The 26,215-nt window shown below is 32.0% G+C and overlaps 1 protein-coding gene across 1 annotated transcript in view; it reads right to left on the bottom strand.

Annotated features, from left to right (window-relative positions):
• Positions 1-26,215, bottom strand: part of LOC125067436 (neuropeptide SIFamide receptor-like) — a 143,538-nt gene that overhangs the window by 66,802 nt on the left and 50,521 nt on the right. Inside the window, exon 2 of the mRNA XM_047676048.1 lies at positions 13,132-13,231. Coding sequence (XP_047532004.1) covers positions 13,132-13,231 — 100 coding nt within the window. The remainder of the gene's footprint in view (positions 1-13,131; positions 13,232-26,215) is intronic.

The raw sequence follows: 26,215 nt of genomic DNA, 5'->3' as shown, positions 1-26,215 counted from the left end.
CTTGGTCCAAGGTTGAGGTAGGATGTAACAAAAGCTATCTCAGGGATAATGGGGGTAATTACAATACCCAAACGTATTCAATCCAAGAAACCTTGAATTCGACAAAGTAAACACGCTTGGCACAAATAAATAAATCAATTAACATAAGCTCGGAAGATATATTCTTGCAAATGTAAGGCGTTTCAATTCCATTTGGGAAAATACGCACAATTTAAACAATTTTATGTATTCCCTCAATATTTCCAGAAAACATTGATGGGAATGTTTTTCGTTTAAATGCTTCAAGGTAATTTGTATGTAAGAGCATCGTTAAGATGTTTAACTATTTATGTTTCTGGTGTCTGTAATTACATTATCACTCAGCCTTTAATCTTGAACACAACAGTACAAAGTACGATTATTACATTTATAATTATAATTGATGAAAAAGAGTAATTACTGAGTTTCTTTCTGTTTCTCGGAAGAATCTCAATATTGTATTTTATTACATAATTATTTAATTTAAATTTAATTATTATTCATTTCATTACATAAGTAAATTAAAAGAGAAATGAAGTTTTAAAATATACTAAAATACAAAGGTAATCCAATTTATAACCGCGTTAGCCGATTCCGTAACAGGTCGATATCATTTTCGTCGATGTAAGGATCATTTAAATTTTCTACCGAAGTATATGGACGGAAGAATATCCTTTCATCAGTACTACTGGTAGTTTTAAGAATTTATCTTGTAAAATAGCAAATCAAAAGTGCATGCGAGATGTTTTGATGAACTATATTTTTGAGTTTGATTGATGTTTTCTGGTGGAAAGATATGAGTGGGTGATACCTATGTTTCTTTCAATTGATACATACAGTACAAAGTATTCTTATATTTTTTGTGCTCTCAACCATAATTACAACTTAAAATTTAAATTAATATACAATTTTTGACAAGTGATTGAATTTTGATAAATGTTAAATTATTTTATTTTAAGCCAGCGGGTAATATACATAGATTCACGTGGATCGTTTGATGTACCAATAAATATGTTCTTATTTCAAATGTTCGTGACTTATCAAGTTAGCCCTCAAGTTTATAAGTTCATGACTCACGTGTCACTTATGGTGTACTCGAATATCCGTAACTCATATGTCGGTCACGTTGGAAGTGGAGGTTGCAAAAGCCCCACCTACAATTTCATTTAATGGGTGTATGACTGAATGTTAGCTGCATGTACGAATGACTCTAACAATTAGGTATAAATAAATTTAAAAAAAAAATAATCATAATTATCGAATCTATTTTTTTATTAATATCTGATTCGATTATTAAATAAAGTTATTTTGGAAATTTCATAATATCAATCGAATATTATTGTAGTATAGTTATCGTATTCTAATCTAAGTTTATTGTAAAATCATTTAATAGCAATAAAAAAGTTTGGTCACATTAATAATAACAATAACGATCGTTAATAAAGATTTTATTCAATTCTTAAAAGCAATAACATAATTACGCAACTTAGCGTCAGAAAAGTAACAGGCGCTTCGATTGTAAATAAGGAAACATCTCACTTAAAATTGTCCTTTGCCATCAAAAGATTCTAATTGAATTGAGATGAAAAGGCATTCATTAAAATTTATCAACTCTAATCTTTTTCTTGATTCTCGGACCGGTCGAGACAATTTCGCATAATTCAATCTTAATTCGTCTTTTTTATTATTTAAATACGTCAATAATTGTTAATTAGTGCCTAGAGGACTAAATATGAGTTTGCGCGGCTTAATCTAAATAAAGGTGTACCTCAACGAAAAACTAAACCAGTTTTTTGTATCCGTATCCGTATATATGTTACTGTAAAAGCTCGAACTAAGATAAATCTTAAGATTTTCCAGTAAAACCTAAGATTTACCAACATGAGTTGGTAAATGTATTTATTATAAAGGGACGACTTTTTCGGACTTTTACCATTCCAACCTAATCTAACCTAACATGTAAATCCTAAGATTTACCAAGTGAATGATGGTAAATTTCGAATCCTAGTTCATAGGTTTAACTGGAAAATCTATAGATTTACCGTAACCACCTTTTACAGTAACATATATAACAAAAAAATATCTTACGAAGACTTAGAAAGGACCAAACCGCCTGGAAAGTCGCAGGAAGTTGTCATTATTATATACTTTTTCATCTTGATTTACGTCATTTTAAGTTTCTAACTATGAAACAAAACAACAACATTCAGATTTGAATTATTTTACGATTCAAAAAGTTTAAAAATATTGCTCGTATTTCTTTGCCAGATATTTGCAGCAAAACTTTGTAAGACGAAATAAATTATATAGTTAAAAAAATGTACAATATTACTAGAAATGAAAGTTATATGTCAAAGTCTCAAATTCATTATAAACTTTTTTTCCAATGGGTCTGTGAGACGTCGTTCAGCCGATGAAACTTTGGGCGCCATTTGTTCTTGACGACACACTATTATAAGCTCTTCTATACATTAAAATATCCTATATATAAGATAAATAGCATACCGATATAATAGATTTATAAAAAAAACACAAATTAGTAGCAGTCTGCTAGGCTAAGAAAGGAGAGGCCTTCTTTTCTTTTTACTCTCCGCTACCACTCTTCACAATAAATTCTACCGTCAAACAGAAATATTAAGTATCGTTGTGTTCCTGTTTGAGAATGTCAGTCAGTGTAATATAAAAAATAAATATTCTGAATCTTAGAGTTTATTCCACAACTCTGTATCAATGCAAGCCGCATTTATCACACATGAGATGTATTTGAAATAAAACTAGTTTTTAACGGATTTAATCGCGTATATTAATTATTTTATTTTAACATCCCGACGTTTCGAGCACTTTGCAGTGTTCGTGGTCACGGGTCTGCCCGTTAATATACGCGATTAAATCCGTTAAAAACTAGTTTTATTTCAATGTGTAATAATCGCGAAAATCTAAGACAACATTATGAAATGTATTTTCACGAGATTAAATACACACTAATGGTGTCACTTGATTTGCGGATTCCGTCCTGTTTTTAACCCGAAAACTTCGTTTAATAGACGTGCCTTCTCAGTACAGGTTTATTTATATCAATATATGCCTTATATCCAATATCAACGAATTCAAGGCCAAATTATTGAAACAATGTTATTTCTTCCCACAAGCTCTACTATTAACAATTGGAGCAACCTGTTTGCTTATGGAAATCAGGTAGCAATTCGGAATATATTTAGGTCGGAAGATTTTGATAAAATTGGAATTGGATATGTTGTTGTTACTTACAGGCGATTTAAAGTTTCATAAGTAGGGTTGTTTTGGCAAGTTCGAATAGTTTTTGTTTTACCCGAAAAACTTTTAAAATAAAAATAAAAAAAAAGTTTGAGATATTTTTGAGTCTCGAAGGAATTAACATGAATTGAATGAGGCCATGTTATAAGTAAACGTTTATTTAAAATTAACCATATTATTACTATACTAGATGATCCAGCGGCTTTACCCGCGCGAATATTATAAAACACAATCTTCCAACCTCCTTTTTACCTCCTTAGGGGTGGAGTTTCGTAAGATCCGTTCTTTATAGCATATATAAACCTGCCAAATTTTAAGTTTGTAGGTGTTAGAGATTTAGTGATCAATCAGTGAGATATATTTCGCTTTTATATATGTAGATCAGAGAATGTTTAAACTGCAAGAGGATTTTAAAATGGAGGGGAGAGACAGATCGTATTGCATATAAACTATTTAAATTAGAATCAATACATTAATTTTATGATATTTTTTAAAACACCCCTATTATGAAGATTCTCACGAACATATTTCATAAATTAGCTATCAAGTTATTTGCTGTATTTAAAACGTTGCAACTTGTTAAAATTAAAAATACTGTCAAGATTTTGAGTAATTTTGAAAGAAAATAACTGGAACACCCGTTCCGGTGGTATTGCTCGGTATACTACTATTACTACAGCTAATTTAGTTCTATTATTTATTTAAAACTTTGTATCTAGAATTACTTGTAATTGTCTTTCCTTCCTCTTCTAAGGTGAGGAACTGAAACCACTGTCAACTACAAAGCTCATGGATGCTAGTGAGAATTTTCAGGATTCCAGGAAAATATTTAGGATCTGAAATCACCACTAAAATCTAACAAAGAATTATCTACTTTAGTTAATAATGAGAACCAATGACTTTTCTTATACAAATAGGACTACATCTGAAAAAAAATAAATTAACTAACAATAATAGAAAAGTTGGAAAAAAGTATGACACACACACACACGAATAGATCAAAATAAAGAGTAAAGAAATAAATGTCAAAAACTGATACCTTAAATATTATATTAAACTATTATTATTTGAAATAGTTTGGCAGATGTTATTATAATATTAACCGTCCCTTACATCGCGAATTTGATAAATAACCTTGGGAAATAAGACGTAATGTCCCTCGAAACCGGGACTCAACAGTATTGCTGTTTGGCGGTAGAATATCTGATAATAATACCCAGACGGTCTTGCACAGTCCTACCGCCACACACATAAGTGATCTAAAACAGTGTTGAAAATGTTGTCAACACAAATTTTTAAACTATTCAACATGCGTAGTTATAAACCAGAATCAATTTATGCATATAATTACTCGATCGCTCAGGAATTTTGATCGAAACAACGCCGAGAATTTGAATCAAAATACCGACGTTAATACGAAAATATCTCATGTAAACGTGTACGAAACACACGCATAAATATTACTTGCCAATAATATTAGGTTTTAATCGTGTCATTTTTATTATATAAACAAACAAAACAATTTAATTATTGCATTTTATTATGTGATTACTATGTGTTTAAATTGTCTTTAAACCACGAACACATCTAGTGTTGCATAATTCATCTATATACATTAACATTAACAGCCTGTATAATTCCCACTGCTGGGCTGAGGCCTCGTCACCCTTCTAGGAGAAGGTTTGGAGCATATTTCACCACGCTGCTCCAATCCGGGTTGGTGGATACATATGTGGCAGAATTTCGTTGAAATTAGACACATGCATGTTCCCTTACGATGTTTTCCTTCACCACCGAGCAAATGAATTATAAACGAAAATTAAGCGCATGAAAATTCAGTGGTGCTTGCCTGGGATTGAACCCGCAATCATCGGTTAAGATGCACGCGTTCTAACCACTGGACCATCTCAACTGTATATGTGGATACATATAACATACCATCATTGAATCAGCGTGGAGGAGAGTCCAAGCCTCAAGAGGGCGCTAATTTTCAGTGCTTACAGTCACATTTAAGTAATCTGTCGCAGAACTTCTATATGTATCGGAAACAGTACCATTTCTATCACCATTATAATGACGGTGAATAACATTTATAGTTTATTTAGTAAAACATTGAATTAAATATATATTTTCTGTTTTTATGCTGAATTTGTTTCTTTTTTTCTAAAAGTAAATAGACACTGCCCATAGACATCAAAACTGTAAAAAATGTTAAACATTACTTACATCGATGCTCCACCAAATATAGCGAAGAAGTAATGTCCCATATGTAGCTGTTAAGCTTAAATTAAGCCCTTAATACCAGAACACAACAATACTAACTGTGTGGTAGTTACTACACAGACGGGCTTGCACAAAGCTACCACTAAGAAAACCCAATTGCCCGTTATATAAAACGATTCTAGGTAGGTTTGTTATGTATGGTAAAAAATATGGTAACATTGTAATTTATATGGTAACATTTTTAAGGCATCATAATCATCATCATCCATCTGCCCTTGTCGCAGCATGTCTTCTTCTTCCAAACGTCTCTGTCTGACGTCATCTCACAAGTAACATTATACCAGCCATTTTTTCACACAATCCATCAATCGTTTCTTTGGTCGTCCCCTTCTTCTACATCCATCCCCATCCATGCTCAAGACCTTCCTCACAACATGGTCCTTATTCTTCCGCATAACAAGCACAAACCATGACAACCGGCTTCCGCGTAACTTCTCAGTTATCGGTGCCACTTTCAAACTTCCTCTTCTAAACTTCAAACTGCTTTATTACTGCATACGTACCATTTTTAATACTTCAATTAAAACACTCAGCCATGACTTCGAATCGAAATTAATTATTACCGATACAACGAAGACCGTGGACTATCAGACACACGATAGTTTCAATATATTGAAAAGTAAATAGTGTAATAATTTGGAGAAAACGATTTAATCGCATACGTGGCGAGAATTGAAGTTGAATGTTTACTTCGGATAAATAGTTGATTACAGTGTGCTTTGAATTCGAAATAATATTGTTTTTCAAAGGGAATTAATTAATATCTACTACATTGCATTATATGGTTAGTGCTAGGACATTTATACAAATTAATAATTCAACAAAGTACGTTAATGCATTTGTAATCAAATTTTACTTTATTCACGAACACTTTATAAGCTTTTAATAATTGTTTTTACGAATGTGTCAAGTTAGGTTTATTCTGCGTAAAGAGGGTATTTAAAATACCTACTTAACAAATAATTGATGGAAACAACAGCATCAAGCGAGCGTTATTAATATTATATATATTTGAAATTTGACGACCTCCGTGGTCGAGTAGTGTGTACACCGGTTTTTATTGGTCCGAGATCCCGGGTTCGATTGCCGGCCGAGTCGATGTAGAAAAATGTTGTCTTGGGTCTGGGTGTTTGTGGTGCCGTCGTTACTTCTGATTTTCCATAACACAAGTGCTTCAGCTACTTACATCAGAGTAATGTATGTGATGTTGTCCAACACTTAAAAAATAAAATATATTTGAAATGATCTGAATACCGAAATGGGCTCAGTTAGTGGACACATCACAGCAAATTTTAAAAATAGTTTACTTTGAATTCAGAACATAGTCATATAGAATACGCCATATTGATTTTTTGTGATGTCATATGAGTATATATGTCTTAACTCATTTACCGAATCATGATATGTAGTTTAGAAGAAGATTAGTAAACTGTGAACAGTGTCTAATACACGCATAATAGCCTGTTGAAATCTTATCAATCCGATTGACTTACCTGTAGTCAGATAATATACTACTAACGCCATCTAGTTTATTATTATTTAAGTAAGAGACGCCCGGGCAAGGAGAGAAACCTCAAGGCCCGCACCCGGCTTGACACGATGATGATAAGCTTCAAGTGAAACAGTCATTTGACGTAGACGTGACTTATAAGGCTGTTATTGTGTTTTAACTTTTAATAGATACCGATCGGAATACAGAATTGTATTGAGACGGTAAGTCTTCGTGGGGCCATGTATACTGTATACGACTTAACAAAAGGATCCCAGCATGCCTCTGTTGTTAAATTAGAAAATATTCTAAAGTGACATAATATGTGTGGAAAATTTTATAATATAATGCAATTATATAAGAGACCTTGAGAATGAAATGATTGCTGCCTAGATATTATAAAATTTGACAGAAAAACAACTCGCTGAGTACGTTCGGTGGTTGCCACATTTTTTATTATTGTTCGAGCGCCTAATAAAATAGTTATTAGGCGCTCGAACAATATAATATTATTATTATGATTTAATATCTAACTAAAATAAAACAAATTAACTTAAAAAAACCTAATAACTTTGATGTCAACAGTAGCTGTATTGACAATACAATACAACCAATTTTGACAATTTTAATGCATGTGACGCTTACAATACAAAAGTTTACATCATATTTTTATTTATTTTTTTAGGCTAGTGATCACTATAGCTAAAGCAGTACACAGTCAATGATTTATAAACCATGGGACACACGTGTATGATATAGTGTATATTATTTATTTTCAGTGTTTATATATTTTTTAATAACTTTGTATACAACAAATACATTCATTAAAGGTTACCTCTTCGTAGATATAATTATATCGTATAATGTTACGGTGTTTGTTATTTTTGTTTATTTATTTGTCTGGCGCTAATAATTAATCATAGTCGGTAAAAGCAATATAACAATAAAAATAGATCATAGTTTTTATTTGTATAAAAGCCTAATTAGATATTATTAGTTACGCTTACTTAAAACATACATATATAATGCTAATAATTGAAAAATTATAAAGATTAGGACTGATTCAGAAAAAAAAACTAAGTATATAGTAAAAAAATGCTTAAATGTCTTTTTTAAACCTGTACAATTATAGGTGTGAAAATGTCTGGAGATTATTTATCAGCAACCGTAGCGTCATGGCGACACATCGTGGTGATTGAATTGTAGTATATAGTATTATATAATATGCTTATTCACGACCCACTAATATTACAAATGTGAAAGTTTTTATATTAGTATTTTGCACGGATTTAAATGAAATATTCAATAACCAAACACACATCGACGGCCGTCAATCAACGGGCGAAACAACCGTCTTATATAACTAAATAAATAAATTTAATACATACAATAACAGGAGAGTTAAAAAAAAACATGATTGCAGCCGATTATTACACTTGCAGTCTAGTCTTGGAGATATAGTATTAACATAAAGCTTAATGCACTCTGCAAGATTGAAGTTCGAAATTAATTCACATCACGTCAACAGATTTTCATTCCTTTGTTTTATGGTAGAAATAATTTCACACATATTTTTTTCGTAACTTAGTAGTCAACTTATTAAAGACATGGAATAAACGTATAATATACATTGAACGTAAGCTATACTCTGTCATTGATTAAAATATTCCTACTCACTAAAAACATAATAATATTGGTCCTATTTTTTTTTTATATACAATATTAATTATAATTTAATTGATTGAGATTTATTTATCTAATCTTCGGTTAGGGTATTTTGCTCAGCTTCCCATCGACCATAGCGTGACGTTATATTGTTTATAAGCATTCTCAATACAGATTGTGATGCAAACAGTCAATAAAATGCACGTGCTAAGTAAATGACCGGTTAAAATAGTCAGCGCCTTTGTCTACGGGCGGTGGTGAACACTTACCATCAGGTGGCCCATACGCTTATCCGTCAACCAATGTCATAAAAAAATAAAAAAATAAAACAATTATAAATAATGTACTGTAACAACAGCATGGACTATCAATAAATAATCTATACTAATATTTATAATACGAAAGCGTTTCTGTCTGTCTGTCTGTTAATCTTTGACGGCTTGACCACTTAACAGTATTTGATGAAATTTGGTACAAATTTGGTACAAGCATGAAATTTTTATGCCAAACACCAGACGACCGACCCCTAAAAACGAGTGAAGTCGCAGACGACAACTTGTAATACATTAAAAAAATATATATACAATAAAATATCATTCCCATATGAAATACTTTTGTTATCAAATTGTTCTTTTACATTCCGAAAATCAACTCATTCAAACAAACAAACCATATCATAAATCATATCTAAAACTCGATATCAGAATAGCAATATTAGTAAAAGTATAAATAAATATTTAGAAATGAGACTTTAATTACAGAAAACGATACGGATTTTCATCCAAGACAAATGCATCGGGAGTTCTTCAAGGAGCAATTTTATTTCAAGTTATAAAGAAATTACATTTATATTCCAACGTCAATATTAAGCGAATAGGCAATGCTTATGTGTACATAGTAATTTGTCGTTCTCGGGACTCATTTTAACTCGCGTGAGAGTGTTTTACCTCCTACGCGGAACTAAAGTGATGTTACTAATTAAATAGCTTAATTTGGTGGAGGGCTGGTTGAGGGCTCTGTGCAAACCCGTCAGGGTAGGTACCACTCACTCATCAGAAATTCTTCCGACAAACAGCAATACTTGGTATAGTTTGTTCCGGTTTGAAGAGTGAGTGAGCCAGTGTTGACAGGCACAAGGGACATAATTATTAGTTCCCGAGGTTAGTGGCGAAGTGAGGGATGCTTAATATTTCTAACAGCACCAATTTATATGGGCGGTGGTGTCCATTTAACATCAGGTAGCCCTTATGCCGGTCCGCCTATATTTTACATAAAAAAAGCTTACTTTGCAAAAAATTTAAATCTTCAGATTTATCGAAATGTATCCAGTATCAAATCTATTGCCTGATTAGATACGCAGTCGCCTGCTACCGACTTATGATCATTCAAATTAAAGCCTAATTATTTAATTCTCAAAATATTCAACACAAAGTAAATTAGTACAACAGTTATAGTTATATTTAGTAAGTTTCTAACCTAACGTAGCCAGTAATTTATAAATTACGACCACCATAGCAATTTGTCACCATTCTCACAACAGAATTGATAAATTTTTGGCACGCAAGACCTTCGGGGAGGCTTCATCGCATTATGGGGTTTTTAATATAATGAGGTCCCATCACACGGGTCAAGGCGGGATGAAACAGGACAGCCTTGGAGAGGTACAGGTAAGACTTAGTAAGATAAACTGGGACTATTAATGTTCAGCTTAAGTATTTGAAACATTGAAGTGAACTATTACAAAATACATATAATATGTAAATAATGGAGTTCGTATTCAATATTAACTTTTGATATATACAATTAATCATAGTTGATTATATTTTTTTTATGAAACTAATACTTGTTGACTTCCAGACAGGATATAATTTATACATATATAATTGATTTTAACTAACATAACTTTGTATTTTAAATGTTGGAAAATAGTAACTAATGAATTTCTAGCTGGATCTACTTTCCAAACCGGCGGTAGCTTCACTCAATGTAGTTTGTGAAATGACGATGACTACTTGAATAAAGTTTATGAACAACTAGTTCACTCGATCCTCCACGACGCTAAGGTTTACGAATGAAACTATTTGAATCTTTCCATAGTGCTATATAAATCAATTAGCGAATGTCTACGATTTGACATAACGCCATTCATAAGTAAAAATATATACATTAATTTTGGTTTTGGAAGTAGGTAACTATATACTCTTGCCAGATTTTCCGAGGCTAATTTTTTTTTTTAAGAAATTATGCGACTGATTCCTTATAAAGTCTCTTGCCATTACACGATGTTTTTTGTAAATATTCCACAAGTAAAGCGAACTGTGTACAGTAGAGCTATTACTTAAAAGGAGACTCAAAACTCACCGCAGAACACGGGCGTGAAATGTCAGAATGTGATATGCGACATTGACTATAATAATAACATTAATAGGATACTCTTATCAAAATCTCGTATTACAGTAAATCGGTTTTCAACAGTTCACGAGTGAGATAAGAAGTGAATTCTTACAGAATCGCTATACAAAATTGCACTTAGTAAATATTGCGTTCCATTTTCATATATTAAATTGTTAAAGACTTGATTTATGAATTTTTGTTTGTATTATGATTATATTTTCAAATTTTACTAACGTTATTTATCGAGTAGGTAATATTTGACATCATTCAGGAAGACTACAATTCCTATACTTATGATATGTACGCCTCGATCACGTCGAAACATGTCAAGCGTTTGTCGATAAATAATATAATATAACGAACACTATTTTAAAAGCAGTTTTACCTTTTTCGTGTTATTATTTTAAACAAATATAACACACACAGCACAATAGTATTTTAGATATTTTCCAACCTCTCGCTGTTCCAGACTTATAAATAAAGTACCACTCCAATTAAACCGTCCCGAATGAACGTTTTGAGCCTCTTGCCAAAAATTACTGGATTTCTGTATATATGTAGGTCAAGTTCAAAACGGTTAGGGACTAAAAGGTTACGTTACGCTTGGTTCCCGATAGGTCGTGAATATATTAAATTGGTTAGCTCTGGTTTTTACCCTTTGGAGTATTTAGTTGTAACAATAAATGTACTGAAAACAATAAAGTAGATATAGTTTAGTTTCCAATTATCGTCTCAACTGTTATGCGGACATTGTTAGGAGTCCTCTGTATTTTATCACCCGAAGCGAAATATACGTGCTTATCTGGTGGCGCGGGGCAGAGTCTGGTCTGTTCTGGATGAGGACGTCGTGTATTTGGTTCACCTGTTTAGTGAACATTGGCCGCAACACTACTGTCAAGCAATTGCTCAATTTTTCAACGCTCGGTATTTTTTTCCTTTGTAATTATTTGTTACTATTTGCTACAATTGCTTTTACAATTTGATACAATTGTGTTATCGATAACTGTACATTGCACACGCCCATGTACGCCTTCAATTATATCGACCGAAGACGTAAATTTTAATGCTACTTTTAAACCAAAATTTTAGTACATAGAATATGTATGGCCGAAGATCACATTTTATCTAGATAAGCGCAACTATGTATTTAAAGTGTATGAAAAGTAGAGCCACCGACTACCCAGAGGAAAACAGCTTTACTATTCCAGTCTAGCCCGGGGAGGTCGGTGTTCAGCAGTGACCCGGTCACAGACGAACTTTATACCTTTATATATTTAAACTTTATTTAAGCCAATCAGAAACTTAACGCTTAAAAACTTTTAAGTTAACGAAAATAGTATAGATGTGTAATAAAGGGTTACTGTCTCATTAACCTTAAGGTGGAACGAGGTAAAGAAGTTTAATGACTTTACAATTCTCGCTAAACCTGAACAATTTGACATCAATCATTTTCAATCTGTTACAGAATTCACTAAAGTGTATAATAACGAATATAATTTATGTATGTATAAGTACTATTAACATTGAGAACTTAAAAAGAAGGTTTGTTTGATATAGGCAGATTTTCGTATGCCACATGTAGGTTTCCTCACGATGTTTTCCTACACCACCAAACACGATATGAATAATAAACACAAATCGATAAAATCACACGTGAAAATTCAGGGGCGCTTTCCCGGATCTGAACTGATAATCATCTGATAAGATGCAAATTTTCTAACCACTCTGCTATTGTAGAACTATATATAGAATTAAATATACGTATATAAACGAAGTCAATCAATAAGTATAATATTGGCACGAATACTACCAGCATTACTACGCTCAAATACATTACTTGAAGCTAAATTAAGCCTAAATATTATCTTTCTATATGGGGCTAAATTAAGCCTCAATGGTGGTGTTCACGACCCTCAGTAATGAGGAAACGATTAGGAAGAAGAAGAAGAAGATTATCTTTCATATTAATAAATTAATTAGAGCAAATCTTTCTTATTAACTAAACTCACCTATCAAGTGATACTGCGACTAAACTGTAGACGGACGCCGCCACGGACAGTCCTTGCACGTAGGGCACTGTCTTGCACATCAGCCAGCCGAGCACCCATGCTGTAAAATAGAATCGTATCATTTACACATTCAATAACATCAGCTAGTCTAGCTGCAGTGTAAGCACTCAATTGTTTTTTAAATATATATTTTATTGGTAAGTAGTTTAACAAAAGGACAGGGCTGATGGTGATATTATTGACGCCCTTAGCTCACTTATAGACCACTCTATACATATCTGGGATTTAAGATGTTATGTTCCTTGTAGATGTTATTACACTGGCTAACTGATATTTCAAGCAGGATACGATTGATACAAAGAATTCATGTTTAGCATTAGAATAAGTTATGACTAAGCAGAGTCTACATATTATTGAAAAAAATGACGACCTCCGTGGTCGAGTAATGCGTACACCGGCTTTCATGGTACGCCAGGGTTCGATTCCCGGCCCAGTCGATGTAGAAAAAGTTCATTAGTTTTCTATGTTGTCTTGGGTCTGAGTGTTTGTGGTACCGTCGCTACTTCTGATTTTCCATAACTCAAGTTCTTTAGCTACTTACATTGGGATCAGAGTAATGTATGTGATGTTGTCCAATATTTATTATTTATTTATTTATTGAAAAAAAAAATGAACCCAATACACAATGCCCCTAGATATACCTATATACTAAGTTTCTAGCTGGTTCTTCTACTTTCCGAACCAGTGGTATCTTTTTATTTAATTCAACACTGTAACATGACCACTCAAAAGAGTTCTTATGAGCCTACTTGAATATAGAATATTTTGATTGAATCTATAAGATATTTTAAAATTAAGATAAATGTTTACGCAACTTTGTACAACCAAACAAAAATGATGGACTTTTCTCATATTGTATAAATAAAAAACTCAAATAGAAGTAAGCGGATCATTTATAAAAAGACAGAGATACGTGAGTTAAGGATCTGATGGAAAGAGAAAAAAGGAACAAGACTCATGGTCAAAGATGGGATGGACGATAAATGAAACATTGCGGAAATAACTTGGAAAAGAAAATATAAGACAGGCTTTCGCTGAAAAGCAAGACAACCTCCAATAGTTTAATGATATAGTTTATAAAAGGGAAAGGAATGATTAAAAAAATAAATATCATAAATTTACTTTTATCATTTACCTATATTTTACAACACAAATAAGTCAATGACTATGTCCTCTGCTAAAAATAAAAAAAAGATACAAAAGGCTATTTAATATAAGCAGACTGTTCGCAAAGTTAAAGCTTATTAAATAACGAAACCGAGGTTATAATACAGAATTAGTTATCATATCTTCCCACTCGTTTTAAAAGGAAAATATATATAATTACCGTCGTTAGCTGAACAAGTTTCATATTATCGATTCAGTATTTAAATGTCCTAAAAGTAAAATAAGAAGTACAAAGTTAAGACCATTAGATTTTCAAATTAAGATACTGAATGAAATTTTATTTAATTATAAGAAGCCAAAAAAAATTAATTTATTCTTCAGATACTGTAGTCGTAAATAAGCTTTATTATTCCATATTTGTATGAAATGAGACGTAAAGTCCTGCAGCACCGAAAAGATCCCAAAGACTCCACCTTAGCAACAGGTTGTACCGCTGAATCAATATTTACACCATGCCCTGCACCTCGAACTAGGTCAGGTCACTGTACCTGCGAACCTTCAGCCTTGCATTCCTACATCTCGCTCTCTTTCACACCGATACGAATTTTTATAGCTCCATCTCATTCCCACCTAACCTTGTCCTGGTATAAAACGCATTACAATACGAAAGACGGAAATGACAGCGCTATGACCAATTAAAAATGAATTTTAACGTCTTGGGTTAGAGTCTCGTATCGCTTGGTGCGGGTCGAGGAAGAGTTGCATCGGCTTAGTGTATCGATTTAGACGTTTAGGAAGGAACTGATTTTACATTAATGAACTCTGTTTTTGATTCGGCTTCTTCATAACCCACATTATCAGTCCTTGACCCGCTCACGATTATGCTAAGGTGCATGGAAATGTGATTGAATTATGAATTAGAAAATATTTCGCGAATGCTTTCCAAATCCATTTGCTGTTTTGGAATTGAATATTTTATTGCATTCAAGTAAACATATTTTACATGTAGTATGTCTCATTTTAGAGGTGGAGATAATTTTATTAGACTGTTATAATTTCGAAATAGGTAAGAGTTTTGATCTGTGATTATGCCGAAAATAATTCAACGATTTTCGTTTAATACATATAACGAAAGTTTTCCAATAATTCTGACCCGAAAGAACCCACAATTCTAAAAACGTTTCATCTAAATATTTTAATAAGAACGTAACAAAACCTACGTAAATTATTAAAATAGGAAGTCGTACCTTTTGAGGGTAGTTTTAAATTATTAATATTCACTAACGTATGTGTACAGGAAGTAAATGAGAATGGAGCACAAGATTGTTCACTTTACTCAAATTGGGCTGTGTAACTTATGTTTAGCTGTGTACGTGTGCTTATTATAAATTTGGTAATAGACCACTATGTCCCATTTCTAGATTCCAAAAATCTAAATCATAATATATACTTTATTTGAACAGTACCGGACCGAATCAATTTACCTCAAATATATTTTACCAGGTAATAAAATAATTTGTTATTTCAGAGTATGTAATTTTGAATGCACCAACAGCTATCGGTTTTAGTTACATCAATTTTGCATAACTTACAATTGTTAAAGTCTCGTGATAAGCATACAGGCTAATGAAATCGTCTTACATACGACTTGCTAATAGATTTTTTATCAAAAACATATGTTGGCTTTGATTTTCTTACAAATTCACGTCTTCTCTTTGCAGTTTTATCAAAGTAACCCAATTTATATAAATCTTATGACTTCCCCAGTATAACTTGAACCGGGATCCAAGGTTGGATCTCCGGGTTTTTAGGGCGAATTTTAATGAAGCATCCACCTGCTAAAAGGCATGGGAAAAATCCAAGGACGCCATGAAAGAACCCTCCGAAAGTACTTTACATTTTTTAAGATTCTACCAAGTATCAGTATTGATGAAGTTCTCGTTTGATATTTGATTCTCTTATGTATTCTGATATTTTGATAAGATTTTTATATTTAATAAAACAATATATAATTATTATGTAATATACATATATATCTATATCTATTTTATAGAATACGTAAATATGGTCCAATGGATGGAACTCGTGAATCGTGACCGAAGATTATGGGTTCAAGCCCATACAGATGTGTATTGGAGCAGCGTGGTGAATTAAGTTTCAAGCCTTTGCCCAACAGTGGGAAATTTATAGGCTATTCCTTTTTATGTCAGAAAATTGTGTTTAAAATATATATACTTGACATGGTAAGTACTTATAATAAGAACGATAAAATAAACATTAGTATAATAAAACAGTTTTATAAACTAGTAAATATAAACCAAATATTTAAACGCTAAGCTTAAAGCTTATGTAAGTTATTGGAGATATTTAATACCACACCAATCGCAGCTAGCAAACGGTGACCACTCACCGTTAATATTATTTAGGTCATTGATGTTAACTACAAGCTTTACTCGTTGAAAAATACTTTATTAAACCTAAATCTATACTTACATCAAAATAAAATTATACTTACTCAAGTAGTCACAGGCACTTTTAAATCGTCAATTTATAGAATTTTAAGCGTAAAATTACCACCGGTTCGGAATATAGATTCTATGGAATAAACTGACAAGAATAAATAGTCACTTTTTCACATCTAAAATTCCAAAATGACGCCAGGTAAATACTGTTAGATTTATAGAATATATTCTGCCCGAAAGTCAACAAGTATTAGCTCCACGCTTTTTATCATTTATATCATCTTATGTTGAATAATATACCTCCTAAGACCATTTAACTTTACCATAATAATTTTAATAATTACGAATAACAATTATCCATTCATTAAAGAACTTCAGATTCTATAACGAGACTGTAGAACAATATACTCCAATGTTATTCAATACAATAAAGCATAAATTTAGTTATAGTTTTGAAAACAAGTTATATTATGATCTAGATAGGAGTCCTGCCTGGTCCAGGTGTAGTAAAGTGGGTCAGAGGAATTAGGGCAGCGCTGTTTATACAAGACAGATTGTTACGGTGTACTTGTTGTGTTTTAAACATTCGTAAGACATGACTTGGTAGCTGAATTATGTCTGAAGATATGAATATAATTGCTTTAAGCTATTACTTAAGTATTACTGAATAGAATAATAATGGATGAATAAGGAACAGAATCACTATCATGAGATAAGTACTTGAGTTGACTTTTTAGTAGATATTCTAGAGACCTGTAATTTTTGTACCAGCAGTGCAATTTTATAAGATTTTTTCGAAATGTCGACAACCGAATTTCGGTGATATGCCATTTTGATACTTGTATTCTATACATTTAATAATTAATACATCTAATGTCGTATATAGAATTCTAACATTTCTCGCACGTGTTCTGCGGTCAGTTTCGTGTTTATTGTTACAGAAAACCGCTGTTCCAAAAGTCCCTGGACCGAAAATTTACTTCCCGAATCAGCATATTAAGTAATATCTCAAATGATATATGTACCTACAACATGTTAGTAAGTACCTAACTTACTTAATAACATACGTATAAATTCAGATTAATTACATTGAAAATAAGAAAAAAAAAAAAACAATCAAAATTTACTTCTTTAAAATATTAGTACAATATCATCAAAAAATAATAATTGGAAGAAACATAACACTTTCTTGTAAATTATCAAAATTCAACCACTAATTTGGAATGAAACATCTCAGACTTGAGAAGAATTAGCGAAAGAAACTGTACAGGATTTCTTTTACAGATATACATATGTTAACAGTACAGGCGATCGTTTTCTATGAATCCGTTAATATTCTAATATTTTTTAGGATACATACGTTTTTGACAGATTTTTTTAACCTTACATCTTAGTTCCCAAGATCTGTAAGGCATTGGCAACACGATCAGTGACAATCATCAGATGTCCCATTTGAAAATCCGCAACGTATTTTATACTTAAAAAAATATATTGAAAACATTACTAATACTAATACGGCACATATCTTAAGATCAGTACCTACCACATCAGGAATTATTATCAGGTATTAGATGATCGTTACCAGAGCGATAACGGGTTGATAAAGTTACAAAGCCTATCAAATCGTTATAACGAACCTTTGATGTTACTGAAATAGCTCATAAAGTTTCGAGATTGTTACTTTGAAGGTAATATTTCCATTAAATACATGGTTTACTGGATTAAAGGTGTTGTAAATATTTTTTTTTCTTTTGTTTTGTTTGATTGTTAAGTAGGCCTTAAATAATAAATCCATTCGTGATCTTATCTCATCCACCTTCAAGAATGTACTGACACACATATCTTAAATTCAATATAAATAATGACTACGTCACGGTGGTAAGCATATTCTTCGAATGACCAGCATCTGTCTTCGGGTGAGATGGATCGCTCTATTCAAATTTGCTAATAAATAAATACTGACCTAATTCTTAAATTAAATTCATGTAACCCGGTTTCCTTGGAGATATTTTTTGCTAAATCACGCAGATAACAAATGAAAATATTAATATCGAACCTTTCCTTTTATGATAAATGTTCTCAACTGAAAAACTTGCAGAAACAATGTTCTATGTTGTTAGTTAGTCCACTTAAATAATATGTATTGATACATACAATTCTTTGGATGATTTGTATCGACATTTGTTGGTAGGGATTTGGGCCAGCCCGTATTGGTAGGTACCACCCACTCATCAGATATTCTACCACCAAACAGTAGTAGTTAGTATTGTTGTGTTCCGATTTGAAGGATGAGTGAGCCAGTGTATCTACAGGCACAAGGGACATCATCTTAGTTCCCGAGGTTGGTGGCGCATTGGTGATGTAAGGAATGATTAATATTTTTTACAGCGCCATTGTCTATGGGCGGTAGTGACCACTTACCATCAGGTGACCTATTTACTCGTCCGCCTACCGATATCATAAAAAAAAGTTCGCTAACATCTCAACATTTCTTCTACTCGCACATATAGTATTCAAATATTATGTGACTGTTTAAAGGAATAACTTTCGAGTTCGTACTAACACATGGCAAAGATCTGCCACGGTAATAAGCTATCTAGTCTTAAAACTCAGTTTTCCTAGCTACTTCCAAGCTAGCCATCAAGTTTATGTTACACTAACATTTTTTATATTCTCGTTACTATATTTTTACTTAGAGGTAGGGCTTTTTGCAAACCTATTTAAGTAGATACCACTCATAAGTAGCTACAAGCCCATGGGACGTAAAATCTCAATTCACAAGTTTGGTGTCGCATTGATTACTATGTAACAAATATGGGAAATGGTGACCATGTACCATCGGGTGGCCAATAAGTTCTTACACCTACCGACGCCATAAAATATAATCTCAAATAAACCAAAAACTCAGAAATAGAAAGTAATAATAATATAATAAATTCAAACACAACACAACGTTTGAGTTAAAATTTAATAAAAGAAAATACAAGTACATTCAAAGTAGACCTCATTCCCGTCTGCAAATGGACCGAAAAATCCAATATGTTCCCGTTCCGTAACAATGCAAGCTTGTCAGTCACTGCAAGGATTCTCCATGTACAAGGTCAACGGGAAAATTGTTGTACGTTCTTATTGACAGCGATTAAATGTGAGAAAACGAATGTTATATTATTTTATTCCTCTTTTATATTCAACGCATATGAGAGCCCTCTAGCTCTCTCGTGGATCCATTCTATGCATAGCTTCAAGCGTTCTATTCTACTTTTGTAATAATGCATGCAATACTTTACAGAATAGGGTTTAGGTGATTCCTTAATGTAGGGAATGCACAGTTTCTAAATAATTTTGGTCACATTTGGCATTTAAACAAGCACAAGACGTTTAAGCAACCAAAGGTGATATCTATATATATATACTCTCTGATGTTTATTTATTTTTTAACAACAAGAAAAATAATAAGTAATTTTAAAATTGTTATTTAACTTTTTTCTTAAAGGTTCTTCTCGGTAGAATCTACATTCCGAACCGGTGGTAGATTTACTTTAAATAGTTTGTTTAATGACGATTCAAAAATGTTTGTAAAAGACTACTCGAATAAAGTATATTTTGATTTAGATTTTTGATTTTTTGAACAAAAAATTACTTAATATGATATCTTCTTCATTGGTTTGAACGAAGCACTAAAGAATTCATAAAATAATAATAATAATAAGAGCGCTGTATCTTCGACGTCATCTAAATGTTTAATACATTTTTCTATATACGAAAGGGCTAAATTGAGAGAAAGACAAACAAAATTAAAACCAAAATGTACACTCCCCATTCAACAAAGTATCAACGATTATTCAAATATTAACTGGATCAGCCCTATCATCCGTTATACATTTATGATAAAATCAGGACAGTAAGCAGATTCTATTATGTCAAATTAAGGGATCCTCTTGTAATATGTGCTTATCATGAAGAGACCATTTGTCACGAGAAACATAATGAACTATAATGTTAGTAATATTGAATTATGTTGTATGTTAATGTTGTTATGTTAATCTTTTTTCGTTTTCATAAATATCCTTTTCATTTTAAGGAAATATTAGTCACGAGGATAAAACGTCTTTTATTAATTGGTGGTCCAATCACCAATTTTAACACAAACAGATAGAATAGATAGAATAGATAATATACTTCACTGATAGATAATCAGTGAAGTATTTTATCCAAATTCATGATTACGTAAATATGTTTTGAAGGGTAAATTTGTAGATTACTAGAAGTTGTCCAAAAAATTCAGGTTAATTTTGAATATCAATCGAAGAATTTAAACGTGACATAGCGTCACTGAATCTTCATAATTAATTTTTATGCATATCTTGTTCGGCTGTGTAGAATACCATCGCAAGGAACTTTGCCTGTGTAGCATAGTGTACTACCCTGTGGAGGAGCGTCGTTCCAGCAAGCCAGCAAGAGGAGAGGGACCCTTATCTAGTGTAGGAACATTTGCAAACTGTTCCTACATTTATTATTTTTTATATTAATATTTCATCAAACATTCAAACACTTCAAGATCGTCAATTAAATCACTAGATGAAATTCTCGCAACAGATTGCCCGCAATAAAATAATCTACGCTCGACAAAGTTTAAAATACGTACAACTTTGCAGACGGTTGTCGAAACCGATAAAGCAGTCTGAACAGACGGACACGCCCAGCACGAATGAAGATTCTAATATAAAGAAATCGCAAGTTATTTCAAGTGAAGATCCCAAATATGAACAGTTGTAAAATAAATTGAGACAAATAAAACGGAGTCCATCGTTGCGTTCTAAAATTAAATAAATATCAGTCATGGATGTAAAAAGTTATGTTCCAAAAAAAAAGTGAAACTGTATATACTCGAAGGATAATTTTTTTTTTTTTTTTTTAGCCTTAACAGCCTGTAAATGTCCCACTGCTGGGATAAAGGCCTCCTCTCCTTTGAGGAGAAGGTTTGGAGCATATTCCACCACGCTGCTCCAATGCGGGTTGGCGGAATACACATGTGGCAGAATTTCGTTGAAATTAGACACATGCAGGTTTCCTCACGATGTTTTCCTTCACCGCCGAGCACGAGATGAATTATAAACACAAATTAAGCACATGAAATTTCAGTGGTGCTTGCCTGGGTTTGAACCCGAAATCATCGGTTAAGATGCACGCGTTCTAACCACTGGGCCATCTCGACTAAAAATTTATTTAAAAAAATATATTGAAGTTTTGAAGCGCCTTTTAAAAAAAGTCAAGGCTTAAAGTATTTGGATTTCCTATCTTGAACAAATCCAAATTTAATTCAAAAATATCTCTAAATATAATATACAAAATATATTAAATTCTTCAAAAGTCTTAAATAGTCAAAATACACTACAGATTTATTCACTTATGAAGTCATGTCCCTCAATGTCAAATTGAACGTGAACGAGCCACGTCAAATTATCGGCGTTTTAATATAATAAACTTAACAAATATAATCTAATTTGATTGTTTTTTCTCTTATCTTTGCTTTACTCGTATTCGTCTTACACACACTACGACATCTTGTTAGCACGAGCATCACTCACTTATACTAAAAATGCACGCCGATAATAAACTAAACGCCTTCGTAAGTGAATAGAACTATAGTGTAGCACAAAAAAGACTCCAAACCCTTTCTTTAACAGAAGAGGCCGCCACTTTGCCTGGCAAAGGAACATTTAGAGGTCAGTTATTTTACTCATAAATACCAAATGATAGGGGTATGAAAAATGACGAACACGTTTACATAAACTCAATTCCAGATGTCAGAAATCTAATTTAACAATTTCCTGACTTGAACTTTGTCCTAAATCAAAGGTCTACCAAATTGATCGCGGCTTTAGGTCGAACGTGAGATACATTAAGAACAATTCGTGTTAAACTTCTAGGCAACGTGTCAGTATTAGCCTCGTTAATATAATTATTATCTTCGTATCCAATGAACAAACGTAAGTACTGTGTACTTGTCATATATAAGTAATAAGTAGACAAACGGGCATTAAGGCTATATGTTGGTAAGGGGTTACCACCTTCCATAGAAAGCGGTACTATCAAAATATTAACCATTCTTTACATCACACCAAAGTGCCACCAACCTTAACAGCTAAAATGTTATGTTTTTTGCGCCTACAGTTACACTGGCTGACTCGCGCTTATATAAAATGAAATGTTATATAAAGCATAGTCTTCATATTAATATATTAAAATAAGTATTCATTCTGATATACTCGTATAGTACAAGAGACGAAAACACCGATGCAGAAAAACTATAAATATAAAAAATAAAAAATCATGTCTGGATAGTAATGCAATAAACGAGATCAAATATCAATTTCATTGTTTTGATATCACAGATGTTCGTGTAAAAATGAGCTTAGAAACAAAAGTTTAAAGTTGTTTTTTAATTGCAACCGTTTTCTTGTATCGAATAGTACATATAATAATTTCATGAAAGAAATCTATAAAATATTGTAATTTAGTATCGCTTTGTTTCAAATAAAGCTTGTCTTATGTTTTTTTTAAACAATAATGTTTTTTTGTTAATAATGCATCTTTGAAGGATCTTCTATCCTCTTAAAGTAAAGCTTGTTATAAGATTAAATCAAAAATTAAAGTTGATGGCTGTATAATTAATTTCATTGCCATTTTTTTTTTCTTTTATAGCTTATAAATTTTTCAAAAAAGGAACAATGCACCAACCAATGCAACTTTTAAATGTTAAAAAAATAAAATGATTATTCCATAATCAAAACGATGTGGTAAACGGGTATACCACACCATGCTATCAATAAATAAAAAAATATACTAAGATTAGGTTTTTGATACGATGTTCTATCGATAATGAATAATCCTAAGCAATTTTCTTTAAATTTAATACATAACATTTAAAAAAAACGATTAAAAAAATTACCAATTCATAATTTATCTAAATAATTAAATTTCACTTTTCGACTTAAACACTAAAATGTTATCAAGGTAGTTATTAAACTCGAAAACTTTTTCTATAAACGATTGTCAAATTGTACGTCACAAAGGTCCCCGAGAGGACTTCACTTAGACAGGATTAATTATTTCGGTCTTAAGAAGACTTCGTAATCTTTAATGAATCTTTACAAAGTTCAGATGTATCATGGCTGAGTAAGGGAATTCTGCATTTAGATCTTCATTTATTTTATCTAGGAAACTTGTTGAGTGATCGCTGTACTAATGGATTAAATTTTCCAGACAGACAAAATACTTAATTATTTAATTGACTCATACCGCAATAATATTTTTGATTCGTGTAACACATATTGGAATCAGAAATACCAAATATCAAAAACGTATTTATTTATCATATTTCTATGCGAAAAGCAATTCAAGTGAATCGAATGTTAACTTTTTGTATAGAAATAAAGAGATTAATACAGTATTAAGAATCCTAGGCTTGTAAAATACTCGAGAATTATATAATTATATGAATCAGCATATATAGAATAGATTTTTGTAACTCGTCAATGATGACCAAATAAACCAACAAAAAGAATCGGTCGACAAACAGATGAGAAAAAGTACTAAACTCATTTATCTTTTCCTATTCGCGTAAAGCTATTAAAGTCTCAATATTATTTATTTAAATCGCTTCTTAAAAACACTTCTGAATAATTTACTAGATTAATTAAACGTAAAGGTGTGGTACCTTTTGATATGTAGATTACACCGAGACGAACCGTCAAGAAACTCAGAAGATACTCTTTTAAACGTATTAACATAAACTAATTATTTATATGTATATTGCATGGAAATTTACAAACAGTGATTCCGTGATTTTCATTATAAAGTAACTCAATTAGTTCCTTATATCAACAAAAACAAACAATTTAATACGAATTCTAATAAAAAAATAATATTGCCATCACTTCGGGGCCTCCTCCTCGAGGAGAAGGCTTGGAGTTTATTCCACCACACTGCACTGCGTATGTGTATGTGATCTGCCATCATTGATATACATAGGTTTCAAAGAGTACAATATAAAAACACAAATTAATCAAATGAAAATTCAGTGGTGTTTGCCTGGACTTGTATCGGCAACCTCCAGCCACTGGACTATCTCAATTCTAAGACTAGGTTAGCAGAAATTCCAACATATTATATTCACTCGATTAACTTTCAATAACCAGAATGACCCAGCAATAACCAAGGTCATATAATATGCACCGATTGAATGTGAATCCTTGAAGCTCATGATAAATTACACAGTGTCCTTGATAGGAAATATGTTGGGATAGACCCTTCCGCATGGACGGGACTGTTAAGTATTCCGAAGGTTGCGTGCCATCCTATGATAATAAACCTTTGAAGGGATTCTGCGTCATTTTATGGAGGATATTAGATTAATTATATACGCACAGGTTTATAATCGTGCCGGATGTAACTTAAGCTATTTTGTCGTTATTATCGTCAAACGTAATTTCCATTTACGTTATTTCGTTTCAACCATTGCTAATGTGAGCCTTGAATCAATTTATGATTTTGGAGCTCGAAACTCCCTTCGGGATGTTTTTATTAAATTGGGTATACTTACAGTTGCTACACAGTATATTCACAACTATGTTATGTATATTCACAATAATGTAGATCTCTATATAAATATTGTATAGACACGAGGAGGAAAGGCGATGTTGAAATATCCTTCTTGGGGCAGGGTCTTTGTGTCTGTAATACAATCCAGAGTTATTATTAACTCGGCCTATTTAAAAAATTTAAAGCTTATGTCAAATAAACATTGATAAATACTAGTTTCCGAATTAGTAAGAGAGGGAGTCAGGTAATAAATTTAATATAACAAACAAATAAATATAATTACTAATATTAATAAAATTAGTTAAGTTACAAAAAATAATTGGTATTTTGTCAGATACGCTCGGCTTCTCTATTTCGCATCAATTAATGCATTATGAAGGTCGTGTGCAGTGATTGGAATCTCGATCTCGTATTATTTCAGGAATTCTACATTGCGGTTCAATCTGTTCGAATTCTCTTCTAATGACTTGGAAATAACGTGCATAAGATTGTGGGGTAAATTAAAAGACTCAGATTTTAACTAACAAAGTAATTAAACGTATAAAGCGATCGGATATAATAATTGTTTTCATTAATAGTGTGTTTTCAATCAAATAGAAAATCAATTTTTTTAGTTGTGGTCATATATTGTACGATGTTAAAGGGAACGACCAGGAATCATTTTTGTTTCTCCCAGTAGTTAAATATCAGTGCGATCTTATCTCGAATCATCAATCAAGTATCGAAATCATTTTCATTTAAAATATTACCAAGACGAAACCATATGACCCGCACTGTCAAATAAAATTCAAAAACTCTTAACGTTGGCAAAAATATGTGACTTTGCTTGGCTCGTCTTGGAGGGGGAACTA

This window comes from Vanessa atalanta, chromosome 11 (assembly GCF_905147765.1).
Source record: "Vanessa atalanta chromosome 11, ilVanAtal1.2, whole genome shotgun sequence".
In the NCBI taxonomy this organism is placed as follows: domain Eukaryota; kingdom Metazoa; phylum Arthropoda; class Insecta; order Lepidoptera; family Nymphalidae; genus Vanessa; species Vanessa atalanta.
The sequence above is the reverse complement of the archived record's forward strand: the minus strand, read 5'-3'. Positions and strand labels throughout refer to the sequence as shown.